Source organism: Acanthisitta chloris, unplaced genomic scaffold, assembly GCF_000695815.1.
Source record: "Acanthisitta chloris isolate BGI_N310 unplaced genomic scaffold, ASM69581v1 scaffold7628, whole genome shotgun sequence".
In the NCBI taxonomy this organism is placed as follows: Eukaryota; Metazoa; Chordata; class Aves; order Passeriformes; family Acanthisittidae; genus Acanthisitta; species Acanthisitta chloris.
Genome location: NW_008685332.1, coordinates 3,888 through 24,026, shown reverse-complemented (window position 1 = coordinate 24,026; position 20,139 = coordinate 3,888). Strand labels below are relative to the sequence as shown.

At 41.0% G+C, this 20,139-nt stretch overlaps 1 protein-coding gene across 1 annotated transcript in view; it reads left to right on the top strand.

The window, feature by feature from the left end:
• LOC103807002 (protein diaphanous homolog 3-like) overlaps nt 1–11,764 on the top strand; it is a gene marked incomplete at its 3' end in the record, with an annotated part of 43,151 nt that extends 31,387 nt beyond the window's left edge. The window contains exons 8-16 of the mRNA XM_009079718.1: nt 1,745–1,856; nt 2,412–2,502; nt 3,242–3,328; nt 5,427–5,579; nt 7,729–7,858; nt 7,987–8,019; nt 9,654–9,757; nt 10,484–10,567; nt 11,637–11,764. Coding sequence (XP_009077966.1) covers nt 1,745–1,856; nt 2,412–2,502; nt 3,242–3,328; nt 5,427–5,579; nt 7,729–7,858; nt 7,987–8,019; nt 9,654–9,757; nt 10,484–10,567; nt 11,637–11,764 — 922 coding nt within the window. The remainder of the gene's footprint in view (nt 1–1,744; nt 1,857–2,411; nt 2,503–3,241; nt 3,329–5,426; nt 5,580–7,728; nt 7,859–7,986; nt 8,020–9,653; nt 9,758–10,483; nt 10,568–11,636) is intronic.
• Between the last annotated feature and the right edge of the window lie 8,375 nt (nt 11,765–20,139).

Below are 20,139 nucleotides of genomic sequence, written 5' to 3'. Positions count from 1 at the left end.
AGGTGTAGGTGAGTTGATATAAGAAGTCTTTTTGGGAGTAGGATTTGGAGTGCTGTGCTCAGTCTTTTGCCTATACTGAGGTCAAGAACATTGATGTAGGTGTAGGTGAATTGATGTAAGAAGTCTTTGAGGCAGTGACAAGTCAGGATTGCAGGAATTCTTGGCATTTCTCTGGCCAAGGGATCAGGCTTGAACCAGGATCCTTCATTCTTATATCACAGGTTAGATCCTACCAAAGACCTGACCAAGAAACTGTCTCTCAGAGCTAATGAAGCAGCTCAACACATAGTTCAGCTCTCTCTAATAAAATGATGTAAAGGTCTTTGAAACCCTTTAATGAGAAGTGGTAGACATTAGAGGAGCAAGAGTAATTGTTCTTCAAAGTGCTCTCTGATTCCTGGCACAGAGTTGGCTTTCCAAAAGGCTTCAATAACCTAGAGATGTGTTAAGAAGTGTTACATGTGTAAAGAATTTGGGGCAGTTAATTTGGAAGTTTTAATGATTTCTTCTTTATGAATATTAATAAGGAAAAAATGTATTTGGGAGCTCATGTAAAGTTTTAATTGGGAACTGTAAATGGGGATAACTTGGAATTATTGCATCCCTTGCCTAACAATTCGAAGGGTTAAAAGGAAGTGAGTGATAGGAAAGTGCTCGTGCAGATAAAAGAATCTTGTAATAGCACTTTTATCTGCTAAATTATTGCAGTTTCTTTGAGGAAATGTCTGTCTTTGGCTTTGCAAATAACACTATTCTTCCTTTTGATCCTGGTCCTCTTACAACTTTTTTTTTTCCTTCATTGAGACATTCTACACCCCTTCTTAATCTTATCCTTAAAGTGCCATCAGGGAGATTCTTTGGCATATCCTTATTATGATGGACATTACTTAGATCAAAAGTTAATTTGATCCTGAGAACTCTGATTAATCTTCCTGCAAGTGCTGAAAACCAGTTCTTAAACTAAGGAAGAAAAAGATCAAGCTCCAAAATGCCAATAGGGTAAAATTTCTTGAGGCTTTGAGTGGATTTCTGAACGCATGAGGAAAATGAGAGTTCTGAGTATAGATCTACACACTAAATTTGAGCCTAATGTGAGAGAAAATACAAATAAAAGCTAAGTTATCTAGAGGATTTTTGTAGACAAAGTGTGGATTATGAGCTAGTACAGAAGTCTTAAACATTACAAGGCTCTTAGTCAGATTTTAGGCTATCGGGCAGTGGTGGAAGAAGTTAGAGCTTCTGTTTCCCAGTTTGCCTTCAATTTGGGAGGAACTGTTCTTGCATGGGCCCTGGAAGTGAAGCAAAGCAAGTAAACAAATCAAAACAAATGGGCAGTGTAATTCCTTTGCCCATCAAAATCTTCTAATATACCAAAATATTGTATTGTTATTTGGAAAAAAACCCACAACTCTTGAGCTGAGTAGAAGAGACATATATATGAGTAAGTACTTGAGTACTTTCCCATAACAGTGTCTTGACAGTTCTGTCTTTGTTATGGCAGAAATTTATTTTTCCTTGACTACAGCTCTGTAAATTTAAAGAAAATCCAATGCCTGAATTATTCCCTCAACATTAGCAACTGTAAATGTTTTGTGGTCTATTTTCTGTTTGTTTATTAGGCTTTTTCCATTTTCTTTTTTTAAAATCTGGTGAGTACAGAAGAGTTGTTTTGGTGATTTTTTTTTTTTTTTTTCCTTCCCTTGAGCATTTCCTTCCAAGTAATCCAAGAATACTTTTCCTCCAGACATTTTCCTTAAGAGTTTCCGGATCAAACCGAGTGAGCTCAAAGACAAACTCTATATCATCCATGAGGAGAGTGGTGGACTTACAGATGAGCAGATTACAGCACTGAGAAGGTAATGTGAGGGTTGAATTGTTTATGGTATGTGGTATATATCATAAAGAGGAGTAGCAGAAGCTTCTGCAGCTGATGTGAAGTCCAAACAAGATGCTATGGAGATTTTGGATCTATCCTGACTGTGAATATTAGGTTTGCACACAGAAATCTCAGTCCTTGCAGCTGAGATTCCCCATGTTTGTAGGAAAGGAATGGCAGCAAATCCAACATGATTTTGTGAGCTGGTTACGGGAAGAAGAGTTCATAAAATAAGTTGTGGCAGTGGAGAAAACTTGAGGAGAAAACTTCTTGTTCCTGCTGTGCCCAAATCAATAGCAAAGCTCTTCTCATCTCTCCAAACTTAATTTTTTTGGAGCAATGGGAGGTCTTTCACTGTCAAAAAAAATATTTATGGAATGCATTCATATAGTCCTGTGCTTCCTTTTTTTCCATGGCTTCCATTGTTTCATGCTTTGAGCCTTCAGGATAATCTGCTGATTGCACTTAATATACATACCACAACTGAGCAATTTGATGGGGTGTAAGACTTGTGATGACTTTTTCTGTCTTACAGATACATGCCAACACAAAAAGACACAGAAAGGTACCAATCATTTAAGGGCTCTTGTTCTGAGCTGCATGTGGTTGACCAGTTTATGTTAGAGGTAAGAAGATGCAGTGTTAAAAGAGACTCCACATGCTGTTTATAGGACAATCTCCCAGATAAAACCACTCCAAGAAGCTGTTGTTGTTTGGAGTTGAGATTTACAATCTCACCCAGACTCAGCATAAGAGGATTATTCTGATTAGAGTTGAGACAGGGAGAGAACAAGAGGAGAACTGGATGGATCCCTTTGGTCCTTGAGTCACACACCCTCCCCTTCCTCCAGAGGAGGAGCTGGTGTACTCTGAGCCAGATTTCCAAACTAGGGAATCATGAATCTATGATTCTTGTCACTGATTTTAATCATATCTGTCCCAACAAGCACACAGTGTCTCCTTGAATTTGCAGTGTGCTTAGGTGGCCAAGGTGGTGGATTCACCATCCCTGGAGGTTTCAAGCTGAGACTGGATGTGGCACTTAGTGCCATGGTCTGGTGATCATGGTAGGGTTGGATTGATGATCTTAGAGGTCTTTTCCAACCCAGCTGATTTTATGATTCTATGTATGCTGTGGTATATCCACAGACACTTAAGGCTTAGAGTCAAATTAACAGGTGAGCACAGAAATTAGGATAACTATGGTGTAGTTGAGTTGATAAATGTCAAAAGATAGATGCATATTTTGGTCTAAATATGAGTGAAATTAGGATAACTATGGTGTAGTTGAATTGATAAATGTCAAAAGATAGATGCAAATTTTGGTCTAAATATGAGGTTTGATTCCTTTTCTGTTCTGTGCAGATGTGTAAAATCCCTCACTTAGGCCAGAGGTTGGATCTGCTGCTTACTCTCCGTGAGCTGCCTGTGAGCATGAGAGATTTGGAGCCTGTAAGTAACACGAATCCTTCCTGGTGTGTTTGTAATCAAAATCTACCAGTTTGATAGCAGAGAGTTGAACAACCTCAGTGCAGGTTTCAAAGATGTGTGGTTGGGGAGGTTTATTTTTGGTTTGGTGTTTTTTTTTTTCCCCTTTTTCCCCCCTCCTATAGCAAAGCATCTCACAGATCATAATGTGAGCAATTCACCAGGAAGACTGGTGTCTAAAAACACTCCATTCATGGCATAGTTAAAAAATAACAAGCAAAAAGATTAAAAGAATTCATAAAATCTCTCCAGGTCATGACTTTGATAGCCAAGGCATTGCATGAAGTTGTTAGGAACAGGTTGCATTTATCATATAGTGACACTGCTGCATTTTGGGAATCCAATTCCTTTGGTTGTGTTTTGATAATGATGGTATTGCACAAGAAAAAAAAAAAAAGAGATGAATGAGGTCTATGACACATATGTATAGGATACTAAATGCACAAACATATATCCTTATTCCACTGAGGTTCATGAAGCTGTTGTTGATGGGCCTAACAGTGGAACACAATTCCACAACGGAGGGAGAATAGAACAGGAAAGGATTTTTCCAGTTTTTATTTGGTGTTATTCAACTTTCCTCTTTCTTTGGACACTGAGAAGACAAAAGTGAATTTCACCATTCAAATCAACTCCCTTTGTGGGGAGGTTCTTGCCCCAAGAGCTGACAGAATCAATCTAAAGTCAAAGAGCAAGTTTATCTGAGCAGCATCTCATAGACATTTACTCCTTCCAGAAACCTGAAGGAGATTGTTCACCCTAACAATTACAGCACTGAGCTGAAATGTGGGGAACCAAGTCCCTCTCTACCTGTTTCAGGCTGACCTGGGGCTGGGGGGATACAAAATGCTCCAGTCTCATGACTGGATGCTCCTGTTCCAAGCAACTGCATTACCTGCCAGGTTTTATCTATGCTTTGAAATGCTTTTGAAACAAGTATTTCGACACAATTCTGCTTCCAGGAACGTGTTTCAAAGGTTTTGCTCTCATTCTGCAATGGGAATGAAAACAAAAGTGGAAAGTTCTGCAAATTCAGGTTGTTATCCTTTGTCTGGCTGTGATTAAAACCATAGTAACAGTGAACAAAACTCAGGAGCAGATGGAAAACACAGGGGAGATGCAGAGATTTCTGATATTGCCTGGTTCACTGCTACACCTTTGCTGTCCTCTACTGAAGCCAAACACTTCAATATTTGGAAGCTATTCCATGTCCTCTTTGATAGATATTTAATGTTCATGGAAGAGCTGATTAGTTGTCTAAGTATTTTCTTATTTATCCACACTAACACCTGTTTGCAAACCATAGAAAATACACCTAAAATTCTCTGGGATAACCTGAATATTGGCTTTGAGCACCCTCTGGCCCTGAGCTGCCAGTGGCTTTCGACTCTCCCATGTGTTTCATCCTTTCCCTGGCTGTAAATGTATGTGGTGGTGACAGATGGAGAGAGGTGTGGTGCTAAATAAACATGAATTTCCTAATTGAAACCAAAATCACCTCTTGTGTCTATAGCCCTAGAAGGGAGGAGGCTTCCCTGGGAAAACAGAATTATATGGAGTTTGATTACAGGAAATTATTCTTCTTCCTTGTGGGGAAACTGTGCTGAGAATTTTGATAACAGTGTTGAGCTGGGATCAAGAGGAGGGAGGGAGGTGAGGGATGGAGAGCCTCACACTGTGCTCCAGGCTCTCTGCTTCCCCTGGTACCTGACATTTGGTGCAATCTGGTACATGCAAACAGCAAAACATATTTCCCTGCAGAAGCATTGTAGGAGATGAGGTTGGTGTGGTTTCAGCAGAGCTGGTAGGGCAGCAAGGAAGGATGTGACCTCCTTCAGGGCAGGGTAACTGTGCCAACACAGCTTTATCTTGGTGGGAGAGTTTCCACTGGTGCTTCCTGAAAACCCTTGGCCTGTTCCCCAGGGGAGTTGAGCAGAAGATGTTGACTAAAGTGTGACTTGCTCCACATGGGGACATTGAGGCTTTGGCATGGGGAAGGCAGAGACAACATAGCCTTAACCACATTTTCAGCCTGAACTAAAGGAAGATTTATGTGTTTCAGCTGATAAACCAGAAAATCCAAGCAAGTAAGCAGCTGCAATCCAGCCTGAAGTTTGTTGCTGTCCTGGAGTACATTTTAGCCATTGGGAACCATTTAAATGAAAAGGCTGGAAAAGGGATGACTAAAGGATTTCGGTTGTCATCTTTGGCCAAAGTGAGTAAATATTTTCTTGTCATTAAAACCATCATATTCTAAGGTGTTAGTATATGTGTAGTATACTATATAGAATAGTAACTCAGTCTGGCCCTGAATGTGCAGAGAGGAAATTATTGATAATGAGTAGTTAACATTTTAATGTCTGCCCTTGGTTACACTAGGACAAAATCCTGTCAGAAATCTGTCCTTTAATGTCTATGATAACAAGATGTGTTTCCCCACTCAGACAGCAGCAGTGGCTGGAGTGGTGCTTAATATACTCTGTTTCTAATGAGGTAGAACATCAAAATGCTGACTGCCCTGGTAGGAAAATCCCCTGTTTAGAACAGAGTCTGAGCTGCAAGTCCTGGTTAGATCTGTGTTTAGGTGAAGTGTCTTGTGCAGACCAGGTCTGTGCTGTATAGACCTTTCACTTCTCTGTGCCAAGGCTGTAACTGGGAATTGCTTCTGCAGAGCTCACACTTCTGTGGCCCTGGGGTCATTTCTTAGTGCCTTGTTTTACTCCAGTGGAAGTCATCCAGCTCTGGGGTCCCAGCACAGGAAGGGCATGGACCTGTTGGAGTGAGTCCAGAGGTGCCACCAAGATTGAGAAGGATGGAGCAGCTCTGCTGGGAGGAAAGGCTGAGAGGGTTGGGGTTGTTCAGCCTGGAGAAGAGAAACTTTGAGGTGACCTAGTTGTGGCCTTCCAGTGCCTGAAGGAACCAACAAGAAAGATGGAGAGAAACTATTGACAAGGGCCTGGAGGGACAGAACAAGGGGGAATGGCTTCAACTGGCAGAGGGCAGGGACAGATGGGATAATGATAAAGAATCCTTCCCTGTCAGGGTGATGAGACACTGGCACAGGTTGCCTCGAGAATCTGGGGCTGCTCCATAACTGGGAGTGTTCCAGGCCAGGTTGGATGGGACTTGGAGCACCCTGGGCTGGTGCAACATGTCCCAGTTGGAAGTGGATGATCTTTAAGATCCTTTCAATCCAAACCATCCTATGATTCTATGAATCGAAGTGTCTATGAATCCAAACCATCCTATGATTCTGTGAATTGAAGTGTCTATACCAAGAAGTGATGCATTGCTATTTTAAGGTAGTTTCAAAAGTGTCATTGATACAAACTAATAAATTGAAAGGGAGTAAAACCTGCTTGCAGTGCTTTCCCCCTATCACTGCTCTGCTGGAGGATTTCACAGGGGATGAAGGTGGCAACTGTGATCTTTACTCCTCTCTGACTTTATCTGCTGTACAACAGGCATCATCCAGCTCTTCATTCTCTGTCTCTTCACTAACCTACCACTTATGTGACATTAGGATGAGTTTTCCACTAGTTTTAAGCAAAATTCTTTCTTCTCTTCATCAGAATTTACCATCAGAAAATGCTGCTACTGAAGACAGGTGGTTTTTCCCCCCTTCTCCACTCAGCAGTGGTAGAACATCAAATCCAGAAAATGCTGCTACTGAAGACAGGTGTTTTTCCCCCCTTTTACACTCAGCAGTGGTAGAACATCATATTCTTATCCTAAAAAGTAAGAAATAGATACAGATATCCTAAGGTGCCTTGTGCCTTTACCAGAATTGTAAGATTATGTCTGTAAATAGAAGAGAGAAGGATTTCTATTTTATTTTTATAAGGTATCTTTCCCATCTGGAGATTTTAATATATGAGTGAGTGATTTATAACTCTAGTGACAACTGAGACACAACTTGCTTTATTTTTTTGTGTATATATCTCTATATAATGCCTGTAATACCACATCTATCATCATGAAAAATGCCTCCAAAAGCAGTTTCTGCCACAGAGCAGCTTCCCAGATTCAATTAAGGAAGTTTGCTATTTTCCTGAACACAGCACACTGCTCCAAAGTGGAAAGGAATAATGACACTGTGTGAAGGTCCAAAATCAGTTGCAATCAATTAGGAAACCTTCTGTTAAAAAAGACCTGTGTGAATAACACAGGCACAAAAGAACAAGGAAGGTCAAGGAATATGAAAGTGTAAATCAGGGATGGGTGTGAAATGGGAGATGGAAAAGGAGAAGTTTAATTTAGTTGTTTTCTTGTCAAAATTACCTGGGAACTATCCACATCCTGCTGTTCCCCTTTTTAAAGTGTAATAGCTTAGTCTGTCAATTATTGCTCTATTCTCTTTGCAGTTGCCTCTGCTGAGGGGTAAAGAGAGAACCTTCACCTTGCTTCATGCCCTTGTGGAACAGATCCTCTTACATGAGCCTGATCTGGCCACATTTCCTCAGGAGTTGACAGAATTTGAAGCTGTTCCTGATGGTAAGAGGAGGGAGGGTTGGGGAAATTATCAACAACTGAAAAATGAAGTCCTTCAACTCCTGTGGCAACTCCCATCCTCACCCTGTGAATGCTACTTAGCATGTTTTTCCCTCTCTCTTCCTTTCCAGCTTCCATGAAGGGCCTCAGTGCTGAAGTTGATGGTATGTAAATGTGATTTCTCCATTCAGAGAGATTTTCATACCTTGTGCAGTCATTTGGAACAGGTTTTCATTGCACTTCTGTGGTTTCTTAAGAGGTAAAGTTCAAAACATCGAGGTGAAGAGTTGCTATGGTGATGCTTCACCTGCCATGCTACTGGGAAGGATGAACAAAGAGAAATAGGAAAATGTGCTCTGGTGGTTTAGGGATGTAAAAAATAGTAAATAGTTTAGCATGAAGGACAGATGTTAAGTAGTACAAGTGCTCCATCAAAGTTCTGGCTGTGGCAGAGTCTCTGGGAGGTGAATGCAGCAGGAGAAAATGTCTCAGAGCTCAGTCCTGGACTTGAGGAACTTTGAACCAAACTGGTCTCCTTGTGTAGAAGGAAGTCCAACACTAGTGAAGTCAACAGGAGGGAAGAGAAGAAGGTTGTTCAAACGTAAGATGTGACATGGGGGTTGGCTGTAAGGATAGACCAATATATCCAATTTCAGCCTTTGTTAGCATATCTAAGTCTCTATGTCAGATCTCAGTATGAGAACCCCTTGAACCTCTTCTGCTTGGCCTCAGGGGTCAGCCAGACTTGTAGCTCAAGGCTACTGAAGTGTGTGGTGTTGTCTTCCAAGAAATCCCAACCAGCTTTTGAGGAGACCTAAGGAACTAAAAATAACACTGTTTACCTTCCATCGATTGTGTTCTTCAGGGACAATGTTGCTAAAAATAACACTGTTTACCTTCCATCAACTGTGTTCTTCAGGGACAATGTTTGTAGCAATTCAGATCATTAAATATTGTCAAGATACTTTTGGCAAGTGATGGGGAAAGCAGTAAAATGGGCATGGAATCAAACACTGCTGGGAGCTGCCAACATTTCTTACTCTCTTACACTCATGGGAGCTGGAGGAGGTTGAGTGGCCTCTTCCCTCTCTGGATTCCTGATGTGCTCAGGGTAGTCACTGTTATCTTCTGAGTCCTGCTTGTCTTCAGAGAGGGAAGGAGATGGACTGAATGCCACTGAACCAGCTTTTCTCTTGAACTCTGTGGTGCAAGGCACACCCTGGAACTCATCTGCTCCAAATATTTTAAGAGCACAAGGGGAGGAAGATGCCAGAGTACAGCCTGGGCCAGTTCAGGACTGATGTCCCAGAGCCAAGGCTGAATTTTCTCCCCTTCAATCCCACAGTGTGAGATCTCCCACGGCAGCAGCTCGAGGTAGTGAACTGTCAGCATTTCTTCCTATTACAGAGAGGAGATTTTTTTGGTTCTTTTATCTTGAACCAAACCCTGAACTTTCTACACACAAAAAAACTAGGTTTGAAGGATGTTATTTTCATGGCTAATCCCAGTGCTCAGAGCTGGGAAAGGTCAGATTTACAGCAGCTGCATAACCAAGCAATTGACCTCTTCATTATTTTGCAGTTGCTGGGATGTGATCACACACTTTTTTTCCCCTAAGAAAATGCCTCTTTCAGGATTTCTATTCCAAAACACAAAGTTAATATTCCTAGATGAATGTATTAGAGACCCATATCCTCCTCAATTTTCCCTTGTGTCCCAAATTAGGCTTTTGTAGCCCTTTGGACACATCATGCTGGTGAAATTCCTCAATTTCTTTCTCTTCTTTCTCTTTTGTTAGTTTTAAGAAAAGAACTGGAAAACATTATTCAGTGCAGGAGACTTATTAAACCCAAGACAACCAAGGCAACACCCCAGGAGTCACAGTTCTGCAGGGAATTAAAGGTAACATTATCACAACCTCATTGTGGGCTGAAAGTAAATGAGGAGTAACCTGTTTGTGCTGAGACCTGTCCTGCCAAGGGAATCAGGAGCATTGGAGGGAAAAGAGGGTTTTTATTCCCCTCTGATAGTGTCTCATGCTGTAAGTTGCAGCCTGGGAAAGGCTTTTCAGTTTCTGCATCTTCTGCTTTTGTTTCATAGGTAAATGGGGAGAGGAACATCCACTGGAGTGGATGAGGAACAGGCAGTCCCATGGTTGCCCATTAGAAGCACTTTGGAATAACTGGAATTTTAGAGCATGTATGATTTTGTAGTGATTTCCTCTAGAAACTGAAATTTCTAAGGCATTTTTCTGCCTCTTTAAAAACTACCAACTGGGAGAGTTTTTCACAGGCAAAAATCCAATCTGTGTCAGATGTGGTGGAAATTAGGACCTTCTGATGCTTATCTGGTCCTGCCAGTTTTAACAGATTTAGGTAGTGTCATTGGATAACACAGTTAAGTTCTCTAACATTCATGTTGTTGGTTTTTTTGGGGTTTTTTTTTGTCTTTGATGTCTTAATACTTGCGAGGCAAAGTGTGTGCTTGATGTCTCCTTATCTTTTGTGAAATGTGAAATTTTTGTGACATGGAAATGTTGACTTGAACGATCTTGTTTTCATTGCTGTTTAATTCCTTGCTTTAATGCTATGCTCCTATAGCAAATTAAGAAGTTTTATTTTCTTGCAGGATTTAATTCAGAAATATGAAGGGGATCTAGCCCAGCTGTCAAAGAGATGTGATGAGATGAAGAAGCTTTACAGCAGCATCCTGGTACATAGCATATTCAAATGCAATGAAAATAAATCCACATTGCTTTAAAAAGAAAAAGGGGAGAAAGGCATGGAAAGAAGTGCAAGAAATCCCCATATTCCTCATGGTTCTACTGTCTACAGAAGCAGAAAGAAACCCCCAAATGATATCTAACAGTGGTGGAATATGCTGAATGAAAATCTGGCTTTTATTTTTCTTGAGGTCTTACAGCTTGCTTTTTAGAGGGTCTGTGGCCCAAATATCAAAGAGGAAAGTAGATGTTCAACAGCTTCATGAATTCAATGGGTTAAATGATGGAATGTTCACGGGTTCCTAGCAGCAATCATGTCTTTGACTGGTAGGCAGCTGCAAATCTCTTACTTGGGCTGAGGGGTTTTTCAGTGACAAGTTTATAGTCCAAGATAGTCTCACTGCCTTTATTTTATAGCAGAGCAGAGATGAAGCCAATATCATTCATTCTTTCTCAAATCCTTTCCATCTGTTCACCTTTGTCAGGTGAAGGAAAGAAGAGAACAGTGCTAGGTGACTCTTTGGGAAATTGCTTTTTCTCCCGAAATGTTTGTTTCCCTATGAATATTTTTGTGTGTTTGCTAAGTGAAACAACAGGAAAGGAAAACTTTTGGAACATGCTGCTCCCGTGGCCACCTTGGAATAGAAACCATTGGCCTAATGTACATATATATTCTTTGAACTGGTTCATCTGACCAACTGCAGAGCCAGGAAGCTTCAGGATGTACTGATTTTTCTCCTCTTCAGTTGGAGATCTCTAGTAACAAGAGAGAGTTATGCAGAAACCCAAGGCACTGAGGTAATGAAATTGCAATGCCTGGGACCACTCTTATTTGGAATGTTTTGGATCTCAGTTTGCTGGAGATTTCAGACAGCTCAAAATGTTGTTCTTCTTCCTTTTCCCCTTCTTCTTCCACCTCTTCTTCCTCTTTATATGAGTATTAGCAACAGTGAGGATGTTGAACTTTTCTCGTGCTCTTTTGGTTTCATTCAGATCCTCCCTATGGTTTAGATTACTTGGGGATATACTAATGTTAAATATTCTCTCTCAACCTTACAGGTCAAGTTTGGGGAACCACAAGACTTGGACTCCCAGGAGCTCTTTGGATGGATATCCTCATTCATTAGTGAGTTTAGGAAGGTCTGTGCTGAAATCATGCAGAAGGAGAACACAAACCTTGTAAAGAGGTGAGGGAAAGGGAAGTGCAGGAAACAATATTTAATGGGCTTGAAAGTTTCTTTACTGCTAAGTAGTACATAGTGTATAGTGTGTACAGCAGCACAGGTTGAGTTGGAGAGATATTCCATTTATAAGTTGTTATTTGGAAGAGGTTTTTGACTTGTAGGATCACAGAGCAATTATGAGCCTCTCTTCATTTTCCTGATGTCTGTGCTGTTGTATCTTGAGATTTCTGTGTATTTAGAAAGGAAACAATTTGCTATTTTATCATTCTCTTTTCAGTCTTTCCCTGGGAACACTCACTCTCCTGTCACAGTTTTACCTATTACATTCAACCAATAAATCTCTGCATGGTAATCCAATTTGTAACCATTTTCTCCTGCAGTTTTCTAAATGATACTTACAAGTTTCATAATGAATTGGGAAGTTGTTACCCACAGAGGAGAATACAAGTTTCATAATGAATTGGGAAGTTATTACCCACAGAGGAGAATATTATTTAACCCAAATTCTTTGTTTTCTTGCTTTTAAAGCCTTGCAGCTTTAGTATGTAATGGAGAAATCATCTAGTTGGGTGTTTTGTTTCCTCTCCCTCCCAAACAGTACAATAAAATAATGCTTTGTATGGCTAATATCGTGTATGGGGGTAAGATGCTATAGAAATCAATCAATCTGTGAGGTTTGCATTGGCAGAAAAATATCAGAGGAGCAAAATAATGTGTCATGAAACATCTCAGTAATGGATCCTGAAGGTAATTATCCATGAGTTTCAAAAGAGAAAATCCTTTTGTTGCATTTGTTGCCTTTTCCATGCTTTTAATTAGAATAATTATCTAGAGCTCAAATAAACGAGAGGACAAGGAGGTCTAGAAATGCAAAAACAAACTGAATGTGTGTAACATTAAAAGCAGAAAACAGTTGTAAAAGGTCACTGATAAAATTTGGTGTTTTCCCATCCATTTTGCAGTTTTGAGAATATGTAGATTCCCTGATTTATTTAATTCTGCCTGCCCAGGCCTCAGTGTTTGGGCTTTGATGGAAGTGCTGAACACTCTCCCTGACTTCAGTGCTAAAAGGAGGAGTTGGGGCTAATCCCCCTGAAAGGCTTAGCTGCACTTACATTTAAAAATCACATTATCCCAGCCCTCCCTCAGCTGGCACATGACATTTCTCTGTATCCAGCATGTTCTTTGCTGTTCCAGATGTGACCACTGCTTGACCATCCAGGTGTTTAGGTAAAGGACCAAGAAAAAGCCAGGAATGCACCAGTTAGGGCTGCAATATGGACCTGTTTAGTGCTGGTTGTGTCAGGCAGTAAAGGACATTCACCAGGAGCACAGAGACACTTGGATACTGTCTGGGAAGTGGAGACAGAAGAAGCCTAAGATTTGTTGCTGCAGCTTCCACCCCTCATTTCTGTCTGAGAGAGGAAAATTCAAGTCCTTTTGAATTCCTTACATCTCTATAGCACAGAGCCCTACCCAGTGCATGTACCTGCACTGGAAGCACCTGCAGGTTTTGCTGTGTGTGGTTACTGCTCCAAAACCTGAACTGTCTTCATTGGTATGGGAATCATGTCAGATATTCCTGAGTACAAGTGCCATTTCCATGGTATCAGCAATCCCTGCATCCCTCAACAGCCTTCGTGATGGTCATGATAAGTTCCATATTTTCCTACTTTAGCTCTAGAGTCCTGAGAAGTCTCTTTGAACTAAATAGTTTTCTTTCTTTTTTCTCCCTCCACAAGTTGCTTTTTCCCTCCTCTGTTATTATACCTAACAGCTTGCAGTTGTTTTATAGCTCAGTTGGCCTGGCCTCTGCCAATTAAAAGTATATTCTACACAGTAGTCAATATCTGTGGCTTTGTGTGAATATCCTGCAGCATTAATTACAAAAATTAATGTCCAAATACCTTCTTGGCAAGAAGTTCTCTCTCCTTCAGAGAGCACAGAGCTTTCCTGTGGAGCTTACTGAGGAGACAGTTCCATTTCCCCAAATAAGCTGTTTCTCAGAGCCTGTGAGTTTTAGATTCCTCCTGATTTAGATGTAAAAATAAATCTATAGACCTTGTTCCTTACCTCATTCCTTTTTTCTCAAGTGTTACTTAACAATACGGTTTAATAGACTTGAAAAACCCAGTTTTATGCTATTCATTCCTTTTTTCTCAAGTGTTACTTAGCAATACAGTTTAACAGACTTGAAAAACCCAGTTTTATGCTAAGTTCTAGTGGTATAAAGAGTAATAGTTTTAATCCCTCAGTGTTTATTTGGAATTATATAGACAAGCTCTAAGTCTCCACGTGGATAATGTCCTTGGAATCCTTCCTTAGGAGATGACAGATGTAAACCTGAAGTCCTCAAAGTCAAAGAATTGGGTGAGACTTCACTTTGTGGAAACTACTACTGCTGGGAGCAATCTGCCAGGTAGCAACCTGCAAGAGCTGTAGTATTTCTCCATCTGGGTTATTTATTTCCCTGCAAAACCCATTGGACATGTTATGGAATATGAAATCTTAATGATAGTGTTCTAGGAAGTTCTGCTCAGGGAAATTAGCCTCAATATTCAGCTGTGTGGAGTAAAGCTGTGGGTCAAATGCTGCACTGATTTGCCTTTCGTGGCAACTCAGCTGTGTAAGAACTGCTCAATCCAGGAGGAACTGGAATCTCTCTTCATAGTTGGTTTCCTTGAAGTGGACACTTGGTAGGATAAAGAGTATTTCAGCAAGAACAGGAAGGATAATGTCTGTAGCTCCTATTAGACATTGGTGGTCTAACCATTAATGGTTAGCAAAAATGTCTCAAAGAAGCTCTTCCCTCCAGGGTTGGAGCTCCCAGAATAAATCCCTGACTTTATCCTCTTGCTCAGTGTCTCAGCATATTCAAATCTGCCCTGGGAAAGGCTGCAAGAAATGGAGCTTGTACAGGCACAGGTCACTGAATTGGTTGGAGCTCCCAGAGGGTTGTTCCACGTGTCCCAGTGCTCACAAGGTTTTTTCAAGAATTCACAGGTGGAAATGCAAATTTCTTTCCCCAGAGGCAGAAATTTCCCAAGAGTTCTTCAAAGCAAAATGGGAAAGAGCAGAGACTCAGTGGCAAAAATATAACTCCCACAAATGGACAATTATATCCTGGGGCACTGATTGAACTTTGCTTTCCAGTTTTTCTCTCTTTTCCCCCTCCTTTTCCTGTTTGAACTGCAGACAACCAGGGGCCAGGCAGAGTGCTGCTGCTAATTTGGATAAATGTACAGTGAGAGTACAAATTGTGGGCACTTGGAAGGTGTTCTAGGCATGAAAACCTTGAAGTCACTAGGTATGTTGGGCTCTTGGTTTGAGTTAATGCTTTTCACATCCAATCACCAACTTCAGGAGAAGGAAAAAACTAGGGAAAGTGAATAAAAACATAGGAGCTCTAAAAGGGAACCTGTGGGGCACTCACTGTACAGCAGCTAAAGCATGACAGTGTCCTTAGAACACACTCACTCCTGTGCTTAAGAAGTTGTGCTAATGATGGCTCAGAAGAACCACAAACAAGTTTCAAGCTGCTCATCTGAAAAAGAAGATATTAAAAGCTTCAGACCAAGCTTTGACATAGTGCTGAAGTGGCTCAAAGAGCCCTTGGGGAGAGATCCTTCCCTGCATCACTCACAGAAGTTTGGCTGTGGAGGTTCACAGAGCCAAGATTTCATTCCCTGGTTTGAAAGATATTGCAAAGCTCAACAAGTAAGTTTTCTCACCAAAGTAAATGTTCTTTTTTTTTTTCTTTTTTTTTTTCACTGTTGCTGCTCATTGTGGCAAAATCTTGAACCACCTTCTTGATTCCCAGAGCATCAAAGCAAAAAAGAGACTGTTTACAAGGGTATGGAGTGAGAGGATGGGGGGAATGGCTCACACTGACACAGTAGGGTTAGGTTAGATGTTAGGAGGAAATTCTTCCCTGTGAGGCACTGGCACAGGTTGTCCAGAGAAGCTGTGCCTGTTACATCCCTGGGAGTGTTCCAGGCCAGGTTGGATGAAGCCTTGAGCAACCTGCTCTGGTGGGAGGTGTCCCTGCCCAGGGCAGGAGTTGGGGCTGGATCAACTCTAAGCTCCATCCCAACCCCTTAACTATCCATGATTCTATGACTCTTGGGTTCCCTGTGAGGCACTGGCACAGGTTGTCCAGAGAAGCTGTGCCTGTTACATCCCTGGGAGTGTTCCAGGCCAGGTTGGATGAAGCCTTGAGCAACCTGCTCTGGTGGGAGGTGTCCCTGCCCAGGGCAGGAGTTGGGGCTGGATCAACTCTAAGCTCCATCCCAACCCCTTAACTATCCATGATTCTATGACTCTTGGGGGTACTTGGCCAACCCCTTAACCATCCATGATTCTATGACTCTTGGAGGTACTTGGAAATGAGTGAGGGAATGCTAAATGGGTTTAAACCTTTCCCCTTGCTGCCTGTTTATCCAGGGATGAATTCTGCCCATTGAGAATCTTTTAGTCAAGGGCAATCAACAGGAATTATACAACAAAGCCCTGCAAAGTAGCTAAATATTGCTTTAAGCTTATTTTAGATATAAGACATTAGAGACAAAAGGTTTTGGATGGAGATTTGAAGTCTCTGGATGCAATTAAAAAAAGCTGCAATTTGTTTTGGAACAGAAATAACTGACACTTGTACAAGGATAAATAACCAGTGATGTATGCTGTGATGATGTCATTTGCTCATAAGCATTGAACTAAAAAAGCCCCAAACCCCAAAGGTTATTGTCCATAAAGATCAAGTACCGATGAGCATATTTATACCAAAATTCTTCTTGTAGCTCCCAGAAATGTTCCTGAACAAGCTCTAGAGGACTTGGCCTGAAATGATGGAATTATAAATAGAAATTTGCTCAAGTGGATTTCAAAACAAGAACTTTCCTCAGTCAGTAAATAATTCCCAGATAATATCCCAAGTTGCTGTCATTAATGCTTAGAGTGAAGTTTGGTGCCTGGAATGCTGCCACTTAAAACAATCTGAGCTCTCCCTTTGTTGTCAGGAATTAAGCTGATTAGGAAAATTAAACCCAACCCAAATCCTTTAGATTATGGGTTTACTGAACTTGCCCTGTGAAAGGACATCCCAGCTGTGATGACTCTGCTCTCCAAGCCTTGGCTGCAGTGGGTGAAGCAGCTCTCCAGTTCCTTGGACCAACAGCACAAAGGTTGTGCTTGTGTTTTAGGTGTGTAAATCCTTTCTATCCTTTGGCCTCTCCCTTTCTGTAAGCAACAGGGCTGTTCTGACACCCTCCCCAAAGGGCTGGAATACATACAAAAATTGCTTCTGTGTTAAAGCTTATATCATCTGAATCCTTGGAGACTCAGGTAAGTGCTTATTAGCATTTATCTTGATGAACATGCAGGAGAAGCACTGGTTAGCCTTGCTGGAGGCAAGGAAACCTTGGAAGAAAGTCTTGCAGTGCTTTGCTTTGATTCGAAGTCATCACAATATTTAACCAGATGAAGCAATTCCCACCTACTACAAAGGTTAGGTTGCTCATCCTTTTGGTTTATGTCTAGATATGTTGCAAAGTTATAGCTGAAAATTATGGTATCAACTAGGGAAGTTGGAGATAAATTAAAGAAACACAGCCAAGAATCCTTTGTTCTAAAATTGTCTATTAAGCTTTACTTCCAGACTACTTTAGGTAATGGAGCAAACACAAGAGGAGGTGGAATCTGGTCCTGAATCCTCAAGCAGGCAACAAAGAGCCACAGGTATAGTAAAAGATTTACTACTCCAGCTGCCAATAGTCAAGTAAGCTACATGGAATTATTTTCCTTCTCTGATTTAAAGACTCAGTTACTCATTTTCTAACTTGCTTCCAACTGTGAACTGCAAAGATTAGAACTCAATATTGTGTGATGTTAAATATTGTGCAGGTTAAAGTTACCTAAATTACACACACTCCCTGTTAGCCCCACGATTTGTCAAAGAAAATGTCTGTTGAGATGATAATATTTGCTATCTAAATGACCTAGTAACTAAAATACTAAGTTGAGAAAATTGCACATTGGTTTCAACAGATGAAACAAGCAGAAATAAGGTTTGAGATCCTCAGTTCTGTCTCTGAAGGACTGAGGTAAAACTCAAACACACTGAGGTTCTTTTGCACATTCTCAGTCACAAATAATGTCTAGAAAGGTCAAGTTTTTAGAGGAAATGTTTAGAAGACTCGGGGAAGAATTTTCTCCCATGGATTGCTAGTAAAACAAATGAAAAAGAGAGGGGGAAAATGAAAGGAAATGGAAGAAAATTGCAAGTGTTGAAACTAACACCACAAAACAAGGGTCAAGACTTTTCTTTGGAAGTTTCTTAGTCAGAAATAAAACAGCATTTAATCTTATAAAGTTTGTGGGCAAACCCAACTTCTCTACTTTCTTATGGTCCTAAGCCCCCAAGTCCCTGTTTTTACAGGAGGGTTAAACATGTAAATTAGATTCCCTGGAAATATTTTGGGTCAACATAAACACAAGGAATATTAAGCTATTTCTGGATACTTTAATGAAACTTAAGTGTGAAATTTACTGTTCTATTGATGATTCAAATAACTCCTCCTACCTAGGATCTATGAGGGAGCAAAAGGAACTTACAGGGACACATTTTGCTCTGGCTTTTACACAGATGTGACTCCACACTAAGTGTATTGGACTTGGTGTGACAGTAGAACTGTGGAGTATTCCCAGCCATCCATCCAAGAGGAGCTGCAGACACTGCTGTAAGGACTCAGCATCTGCCCAGGAGCACTTCCAACCCTGATTTGCACTTGGTGCTTGGGCCTGGAGTGTGCTCAGGTTTGCAGGGTTGGTCCAACAGAAGGTCTGGCTGCATAGGAAATGCTGAATAAAGCCCTCAAATGCCAATGCTGTCAGCAGAGCTGAGCAGTTTTACCTTTGCACACATGCAGACACATCCTGCTGACTCATTTTCTTAATCACCTCCAAAATTCATGGGGAATCTTAAAATCCTCTTGCCTGCAAAAGGCATCCAAACACAAATTTATCATAGCAGTGGCAGGGAAACTGAAGCTGCCCAACAAATATAAGGAGGCTATTGGTTTTCATTGCTTTCTCTGCTCTGCTGCTGCAGAAAGGTTAAAAAATACTTGAAGCTGGGATGGATTGAAGAGACATATGATAAAATAGGCAAAAATATAGAAAAAGCTTACTTAATAAGCCAAGATTTGGCTTGAAGGTGAAAATAAAGCAAGGAAAATCTAGGCTTGATTCTGCATCTGAGCTATGTATTGTGGCCATTCCAGGGCAAGTAAAGCTTATAGGATCTCTTTACATTTGATGCTTATATAAATGAAGTGAAATTTACTTTCTAAAATATTTAGGGAATCTTCTTAAGCTCATTAGGCAGGTGAGTTTGTCTTGGATTCAGCCAACAAACTGCTTAAGTAGCAGAGAGCCACGGGGACAGATGTCTTGGCAGACAAGTTGGTCTGTACAGGAGCCAAGAGGCAGATGGAGATGACAGCCAACTCAGGAGGAGCAACATCCAGCCTGAAAGGATGTCAGAAGACAGAGAAAAATCTGACCACTGAGCTCCAGAAACACAGGTTTGTGTTGTTATCAGTGTTCTGGGTTGAATCCATCCCCTGTGCCCTCTGACCAGGACATCCCAGAGCTCATTGGGGTGAGCTGGGCACAACACAGAGCTTGGGGTGAAATCCTGGGAGGAGGTTGTTGGGTGCTCAGCTCACTGCAAGAGCCTGTGCTGCTATATACTCAGCAAACAGAAAGCTCAGCTTGACAGAAGGGAAGTATAATTAGGAGGAAGAATAAAGAGAAGGAGAGGAAGGAGAGCTCCTGTTACCGAGGGGGTCATAGAATTCATAAAGCCTCTAGACACAAGCAAGGAGCTCAAAAGCAGCAGAGGAAGTCTGAGGCAGATTATCTCTCCCTTTTGTAAGGCAAATAACTAATTATACAAAGCAAGATGTTTTCTCTCCGAAGAGATTTGAAAGGTGGCATGCAATATTGATACAGGAGTTGTAGTTAATGCAGGTTTACAAGGCAAGAGGTAAAAGAGAATGGAAATGTAAACATGGTGTTTTCTCCTGCTTCTCCCTGTGTGGCTCTTCCCTTTGTCTGAAAGCTGCCTCAGTGCAGAAAGTTCCCTGTGAAACAGCAAAATTCCTCCAGCTGGAGACAGTTTTAGGTTCCCACAGTGTATGTCCAGAAAGGGAAAGAAGCTTTGAGTTTAATCTAACTGAATTTCCATTCCTGAGCATTGTTGCTATTTATTTTACTCATTTTTCTTTCAGACAAAGAAAAAAAAAAATCCCTGTTAGAGAGAGCTGGATCAATACTAAGAAATTCTGTGTCAGATAAAATAAGAACAATCATTAACCTTG